Source organism: Pelodiscus sinensis, chromosome 20 (assembly GCF_049634645.1).
Source record: "Pelodiscus sinensis isolate JC-2024 chromosome 20, ASM4963464v1, whole genome shotgun sequence".
In the NCBI taxonomy this organism is placed as follows: Eukaryota; Metazoa; Chordata; order Testudines; family Trionychidae; genus Pelodiscus; species Pelodiscus sinensis.
Window position 1 is genome coordinate 1,550,614 of NC_134730.1, and position 8,014 is coordinate 1,558,627.

General features: G+C 56.8%; 1 protein-coding gene across 1 annotated transcript; it reads left to right on the top strand.

Annotated features, from left to right (window-relative positions):
- Positions 1-340: 340 nt before the first annotated feature.
- Positions 341-7,727, top strand: PIRT (phosphoinositide interacting regulator of transient receptor potential channels). The gene is made up of 2 exons (XM_006112583.4): positions 341-765; positions 3,165-7,727. Exon 2 carries the CDS (start codon positions 3,169-3,171, stop codon positions 3,565-3,567), a length of 399 nt encoding a protein of 132 aa, XP_006112645.1. The 5' UTR covers positions 341-765; positions 3,165-3,168; the 3' UTR covers positions 3,568-7,727.
- Positions 7,728-8,014: the final 287 nt, after the last annotated feature.

Sequence of the window (8,014 nt, forward strand, 5' to 3'; positions counted from 1 at the left end):
TCGCATGGGGAAGGAGATAAAACTAGTGCACACGGCATCCCAGTGCAGGCTGTGGCTGGACACACGTTGCTAATGGTGCCAACCTGACAACCACACACGGACGAGTGAGCGAGGACAACCAAAACAAGGATTCTGGAGCCACAGGGCAGATCCTGATCACACTGCCTACAATGCAGATCTGGATTCACTCCACTTAAATGAAGGGCGTCTCTCTGGATTCACACTGAGCTGTCTTGTTCCTGGCTCTGGGTCCATGAAGGAAACAGGCAGAGCAGCTGAGTCACCCCCGGCCCTGGGGCAGTGCAGGCGTAAGAATGAACTGCTGGTGGCTCCTGTTGTGTCTAATCCATGGTGCGTGCCAGTCCCAGCGCTCCAGACCCTTTGCGGACGTTAGCTGCAGCTCCTCCCTGTGCGGGGCAGGGGTAGAAGTGTCCCCGTTCCAGAGATGGGAACCGGAGGCTCAGTCTTGCTGAAGATCTCAGACACCAAGTCAGCCCCTGAGCCCAGGAGTTCTGCTGTCCTGGCATTGCACCAAACCATCAGGGGCTGCACCGGAGCCCAGCCCATGCTCCTGGGCACTGGAGGCAGGGAAGGGAAGAGTTAAACCATTGGCTCATAGCTGGTGAGCTCATCGGCGCTGAAGTCTGCTCCCTCGGTTATTAGCGGGGGAGGGGGAGAGTAGTCGGAGCTGGGAGACTGTGACGCCCACTTAGTGCAAACGTGTCCATGTGCCAGGCGGGGGAGACGGCCTGAGCTGCTGGCCACGTAAGTAGGAATCTCTCACTACAGGGACTAAGGAGCACCGTGGATAAGAGGGGGCTGCGGGCTGGGTTTGTGGGGGACTGGATGGGAGAGGGTGCGGGCTGGGATTGCGGGGGACTGTGGATGGGAGGGGGGTGTGAGCTGGGATTGCGGGGGACTGTGGATGGAAGGGTGGTGCAGTCTGGGATTGCAGGGGGGTCTGTAGATGGGAGGGGGTGCGGGCTGGGTTTGTGGGGGTCTGTAGATGGGAGGGGGTGCGTGTTAGAACTAAGGATCAGAGTCCAGGACTGGGGAGCTGACAAGTTTCTTGTCACTGGAGAGCAGAGTAAAGCACCGAAAAGGGACTTTCAAGTGGCCCCAGTCCGATGCTTGCTGGGCAGGTGACACTGGGCGAGTCCCTGGAACCCTCTAACTGACTCTAGTGGATGCCAAACCTGCTGTCCCAGGATCCAGCGGCAGGGCCAGGCCCCGCTGTCAGTTCCACCCGCCGCGTCTCGATAGAGTCCGGCCCCTTCTTCCACCGAACAGCCCCCGGGGCCCCTCGGACGGGATGGTTCTCGTTTCTGCATCTGCAGCCAGAGGCGTGGAGTCTGGCTAGCCTGCCCAGGGCCAGCGTCCCACGCCCACCCCATCCCACGGACCTCGTCCGCACAGGAAGTAGCAGGGGGTGGGGACGGTTGTGCTGAACTGGTTTGGAAGGGCTCCACTCTGCGGGCTTTGGCCAGGCCAAGGGCCCCTCACTCAGCGAGAGCTTTGCCCGGGGCTGGGCTGCAGGATCATGCCCTAAAGGAGGTGTCCTGGCACCTGCTCCAGGGGCACGGCTGTGGCCGCTGTTGGGTTACCCGCAGAGACAGTTCATGTCGCCGGTTCCCTTGTCTCCGACTCACATGCCCACGTGCCGGGACCGTCTGGGATGAGTTCGCCTTTTACAGCCTCCCTTCCCTCCACAATCAGTTGCACTTGTCGGCCCTTCACACAGATGCTTCGTTCCTGGTCAGGCTCGGCATGGTCAGTCCCTCCATGAACAGCCACCTCCCGGCGGTACCTGCTGACTGGGCTGGGACGGGGGGGTCCTCTGGACCTTTCATTCCCCAGCGTGGGGTCACGTCACCTCTGGCACCAAGAGAAGAGGGACTGGCCAGATCCAGTCCCGGCCCCTGGCGCTGCGATTCTGTGCTGAGGGGACAGACCGGCACAGCCACGTGACAGCTCCTAAAGCTGGGGGGGGGGGGGCAGGGCCGTCCCTACCAGAGGCCAAGTGCTAGAGAATTAGTGACCTGACCTCCGCATTAGCTACCACTCACAAGCTCGCTCCCTGGTTCCTCGCAAGGGGACGTTTTCGGAGGTCGGGCCCTGCTTCCGATCACACTCGCGCCTGCCCGGAATGACTCTCCAGGCTCCGAATCCAGCCTGGGCACTTGCAAGTCTGGTTTCCAGGTCTCCCCACCCAACCGCACGCGAGAGGTGCCCGTTTATGCTGCCACGGAGATGAGGCCACTCGTCCTGCGTGTGTCGAATGCGGACTGGCTATTCCAAAGCTGACTGCTCCGGAACACAAACCCCTCCCGGGCCCACGACCGGGCTGTGCTACAAAGCCAGGGCCCGACCCTGCAGAGCTCCACTTTGCGGGTGTGACTGGCCCCCTGACGGCACTGCGGCGACTGACATGCCTACGCTGGCCAGGGGCACCGGACGGGGCGGGCTGGCATGTGCGCCAGGTTTCCAGCTCGCACTGTGGGTTGCTGTCATCTCCCTGCTCTGTGCCTCAGTTTCCCTGTGCTGTAAATGGGGACAATGACACTTTCCCTGAGGACACAGTTTGGGTCCCTGTATCGCAAGGGCAGGATCTCCTGTCCCTCTGGTGTAAGCAGAGGAGCCCAGGGGGAAACATAGGAGACCACTGGGCCTTCCCATGCGCTGCTCCTTCCTGCCTGCTCTCAGAGTGCAGCACGCACCGGCCCAGGGCCAGGTCAGCTCTGCTGGCTGCTCTCAGGTGGGCCTGGGACCTGCTCTTAGCCTTGCCCTAGGAACATGGGAGCAGGTGGGTGCTGGCCCCTCTGGAGAGCTGGCCAATTCGCAGAGATGCTGCAATAGGAGCTGGGTTCTTGTGAGCCCCAGAGCCCAGGCTGTGCCGGCCCCATGCACTGGGCACAGAGCGGGGGGTTCCCATGGACCTGCTCGATGCCCAGCCAGCTGGCACATCTGCAGCAGCGCTGTTCCCACAGCAGCTATACCCTCCTCTCTCAGTTGTAGCCCGGGAGTGTTGCTCTGCTCTGGCTCTGGAGGGGCCACGGGCCCTAGCTAATCAGTAAGCGCCCGTCCCCCAACAACATGACCCTGCAAGTGAAGTTCAGCCCCCGCTGCACTAACTCCCTCTGTTTTCCTCTTCTGTTCCTCTCCAGCGCCATGGAAACCCACCCCAAGAGCCTGGACAGGAGCGAAAAGTCCCCTGAATCCAAGGATTTGCTCACTAGCCACACGGCCAGCACGCTGTGCATCAGCTCCAGGAGCGAGTCCGTCTGGACCAGCGCGCCCAGGAGCAAGTGGGAGATCTACCACAAGCCCATTGTGGTGGTGTCCGTCGGAGGCGCCATCTTCCTCTTCGGGGTGGTGGTCACCAGCCTGTCCTGCTTCCTAGAGACCAACAAGATGGTTTACAAAATGTGCGGCCCAGCTTTCCTCTCCCTGGGGCTGATGCTCCTGGTGTGCGGCTTCGTCTGGATCCCGGTCATCCGGAAGAAGCAGCGGCAGAGACAGAAGTCGCGCTTCTTCCAGAGCATCAAGTCGTTCTTCTTTAACCGCTGAAGGCCGCAGCGCTCGCCGGCGGCATGCAACGCCTCTTGGGCCTGGCTGGATTTGCCATGAGATTGCTAGCGCCCAATCCTGCTCTCGGACATGCCTCCTGGTTCCCCTGCTCGGACTTCTCCTCTCCCCATCTTCACCCCCAGACTGGTCCTCACTGGGCAAGCGACCGTCACTCTCTGTGTGAGGAGAGCAGAACCCTGCTGCTGAGGCGAACAGGTGGGGCCTGGGATGGGCTAGGTGTCCTTGGCTGCCCTTGATGACCTTTTTAGACCCCTTCCACACACACGCTGCTCTGATGCTAACAACGGGATTTCGCTAGAACGTGTGAACCCTTCCTCAGGCAGGCGACTCTCACTCCCAGGAGCAGTCGCATGGATTCGAACACTCGTGTGAGTAAGAGTCGCGGGACGGGTCTGACAGAGCAGAACCCGAAAGGATTTCAGCCGTGTTAACCGGGGAAACAGGCAATGTTAGCCAGGGACGGGACCGTTTTCCATAGCCGCACGGCTACAACCCTCTGTCTGGCTAAGCAGGCTACATACAACACTTCAGATCTAGAAGATCCAGAGTGCCAGGACATGTCCATTGGATCTGAAGGAGACAGTACTGCAAGGGCAAACCAAATCATTTCTTTCTAGCCACCCATGCATTGGACCTCAGAGGACACATCCAGAACGATAAACATGCATGATCCACAGCTGGGAATGGCAGGACTCAGATGGGGACGTGCATGAGGTACGTCTCTTAAGGAAATGAGCGTTGATGTGCGACGCTACTCTAAAGGGCATTGCGAAATGCTGCTTACATACCACATTCTGATGGAGGCCTCGGGTGCTATTTATTTCTACCTAAGTAGCCAAGTCAAAGAGCAACTGAGCATCAGAAATAGCATTTCTCTGTTCAGTTTTAGAGTTGGTCTCTAAGAAATTCAATCTGTATGTTTATCTCCTTTTGGAGCGCTTGTCTGTCAACATGGATTCCAGCTCAGCAGAAATCTCAGACATTCCACACAGGCTGATCAAGAACAACTGTCCAAGAGACGCTTTGTTTCACTCAAGCTCACAAAGCTCCCATCATCAATAAGTATTATGTACCCCGAGGAAATTTACCGACACAAAGTGGGAACCGTTTTGGAATATTTTTATTTAATACAGTAGTTGTCATTTTTTTCAATGAGGCCTGGTTAGTTTAAAAAAGCATGTAAATACAATGTCCCAACTCCAAGTCAAACTGTGCAATTGGTCTTTGGATTGGATTCTACGGACGAGCTATTTACAAAGACACGTAGTTTGTATTTGGCACCTAATAAATGTCTTGATTTTCAAAGCTACAGAGCTCCTGTTGCCTCTACTGAAGTCAAAGGGAGCTTAGAAGACTTAGCAGCCCCAACTGGATTGTATCTCTGGTTAGCCTCAAAGCATAGCATGGAGTAATCTCATATCTGCATGCAGACCCTCCTTTTCCCAGGTAAGGACACGTCCGCACACCGACACCTCTGGCTTTGGTCAGGTTTCATTGTAACAGTCCTGGATGTTTGTCATCCTGTGGAACTCCTTGCCAGAGGATGTTGTGAAGACCAGGACTTTAATAGGGTTAAAAAACAAGCTAGAGAAATTCACAGAGGAGAGATCCATCAATAGCTACCAGGCAGGGCAGGTAGGAATGGTGCCCCTTGTCTCTGTTTGTCAGAGGCTGGGAATGGGTGACGGAGGGGATCATTTGATGATTTCCTGCTCTGTTCACTCCCTCTGGGGCACCTGGCAGTGGCCACAGTTGGAAGGCAGGACACTGGGCGAGATGGGCCTTTGATCTGACCCAGTCTGGCCGTTCTTATGTGGGTTAATGCCCAGCAGAGACCAAATGGCACCACAACATGGGAAAGGCAGAGTCTAGCTCTGCCCTCGAGAGCGGGGGAGGGAACCATTTTTGGTCGGGGGTCACTGACCCACAGAAACATCATTTGGGGACCACACACAAGTGAGAAACAAAAACAAATCCCTCACTGACGCGGCCCTAGAGAAGGAGACAGACACTCCCCATATCTCCCTCCCACACCAGACCCTAGGGGAGGCCCTGGCTAGTAGATTTTGTGTGCTCCAGCCCCACGGAAGGATGCCAGGGGGCTGGAGTGCTAACATGGGCTCCCCAATGCTGGGGAGGAGCCCAGGGCCTCTGGGGCTGGATCCAGGCAAGCTGGGGGCTGCATCTGGCTCCCACGCCTTAGGTTCCCCACCCCTGCTCCAGAGCCAAATGCAGCCATTCAGCTCAGAGAGCAAGTCAAGTTCCTTAGGAGAGAGAGGAAGGAATGTCTGTTGTGGTTTGCAGAACTCTGGAAATCTTCACACAGCTTTAGCCATTCTGTTTCAAACTTCAATCGCCTGATCGGAATAGTCTCTGCCGGCCTTCAAATCAATGGGGTGGCCCCTCAGCTGCTGCGTGCTGTCATAATCCCCTGGAGGGCCAAGCCACTAGGGCTTCACAGACTAGGGCTTCTTCTCTGCTACACACTTTCTTGTTCAGCCTTGGGCAAGATACTCAGCCCCACTGTGCCTCAGTTCCCCTCCTGCCCACCCTCCCCAGGGGCTTGGGAGGATAAATGTGATGATGATTGTGACCTGCTTGTGAGATCGGCTGGTGAAAAGCATCATACGAGAACCAGGCAAGCAATGGCATGATGAGAATTCACCCCAGTCCAGGGGGCTACTGCTTGGAACGCCGATTCACTCGTTCCCCGCTGATGAAACGGAGGGATCTGAAGAAGAGCATCCGCCGGAAGTCGCATTAGGCTCAGTGCAGCCCTGTCACAGCGCATGGGATCCTGCCGGCACGGAGACAGCTTGCCCTGGGGCCAGAGGGCAAGGCACTGATGTGTTTCTTGTGCTAACAGCATCAGTAGCTCTGCTCCGCCCTGGTAACAGCAGTTCTCTAATTACTCTGTGGAACAGACAAGTTCACTGAGCTTGCTATTAACCTGAGCTGGCGGGAACGTCTCTTTCACAGCCCTCTACCTCCCTGGTGCTGCTAGATCTAAGCTAGCCAGGCCTGCTTCCAAAGCAATTCCACCAAAACCAGATGCCACAGCACAGAGGTTCCTTCCATGGACACCCAGTGCCGGGGCTCGCCCTTAGCTGCAAAGGGAAGGAGTCCTGAAATTTGCCCTCCGGCAGCAGTTGCAGTGTGGGGCCAGGGTTCTGGGTAGGGTTGCCAGGTGGTTTCAACAAAAATACCAGACACACTTGACATGACATCACAATCGACATTCCATCTTACTCAGAAAATACCGGACATTTCTGTTTTCTCATTTCTATTGTCTCCATTTGTTTCCCGGACAGAAAGCTCAAATACTGGACTGTCCAGTTCAAAACCGGGCACCTGGCAACCTAGTTCTGGGGCTTGGAGTTAATAGATCCCAGGGACGGGAGAACGCTGCTCCGGTTGGAGCCTGAGGGGTCATGTTAATAGGAAGGTGGGTGGCAGGTGGGTGGGAGGGGACAGCTTTCAGCATACGCAGCACTGGCTCCGGGGAACGGTCCTGGGGAATGGGTCCAGTATTCCACGAGCAGATCCCAAAGGAGTCAGCTGGCCTGACATGGTTAACAGTCAGGGGATCGGTATAGCGGCTCCTTGCCCATCCGTTTCAGCTCCGTGCCAAAGGAGAGCCTCTGCCCGGCTAACGCCCCATGCACGCCCAACGGCCTGGCTCCGTGCCCACAAGCTGCTCCCCCAGGCTCTCTGCTGACATTCACGGGTGCAACTGTGTCCATTTACACCAGGGGAGGAGCTGGCCCAGGGCCTCTGGCTCTGGCAGGGAATCTCTAATTTTGACTGCCACAAATGCAGCTCCTCCTGCCGCCCGCCCGGGAAGGTTCAGGTGGGGGAGGTACCCAGCAAAGGACCATAGTGCTGTGCGTGCCAGGCACCCACCCCACCCTTACCACAGGCAGCGGGCTCCAGACACTGGCATCCAACGTGTCTTCCGACGTGGTGGGATGGTCCCCACCCTTCCCCCGGGATGTGACAAGCCGAGAGCGGCTTCCTCTTGAATCGTCTCCCGTTCGCTGATTTTACTCCTGCACCTGCTAACATCATGTTGGGGGGTGGCAGGACTCTGGCCAGCTGGTGCCTCATTTCTGAATATACTGAATAAACTATTGGCTCAAACTCTCCTCCTTGTTTGTGTGTAACTATGCCTGGAGGGACCCAGCGGGGGGGGGGGGGGGGGGGGCGGTTGCCACTCCCAGCCCAGTCCGAAGAGAGGGAATTCCAGTCCCATGCTCACAGGGTCACGAGCAGTCCTGCCTTCAGAAATCCAGGCCAGGCTGTCCAGGTGGGCAAGGGCTACTCGTGCTTGTATTTAATTTTGTATATGTATTTATATTGTGTTTTTTAAAATTGTGCACGCCGCATGGAATATTGTAAATAGAGAGGTGGGGTAAAAATATTGTAA

What these genes read in the sequence shown, in the direction of transcription:
- PIRT (XM_006112583.4), top strand. Translation starts at nt 3,169, where the DNA reads ATGGAAACCCACCCCAAGAGCCTGGACAGGAGCGAAAAGTCCCCTGAA.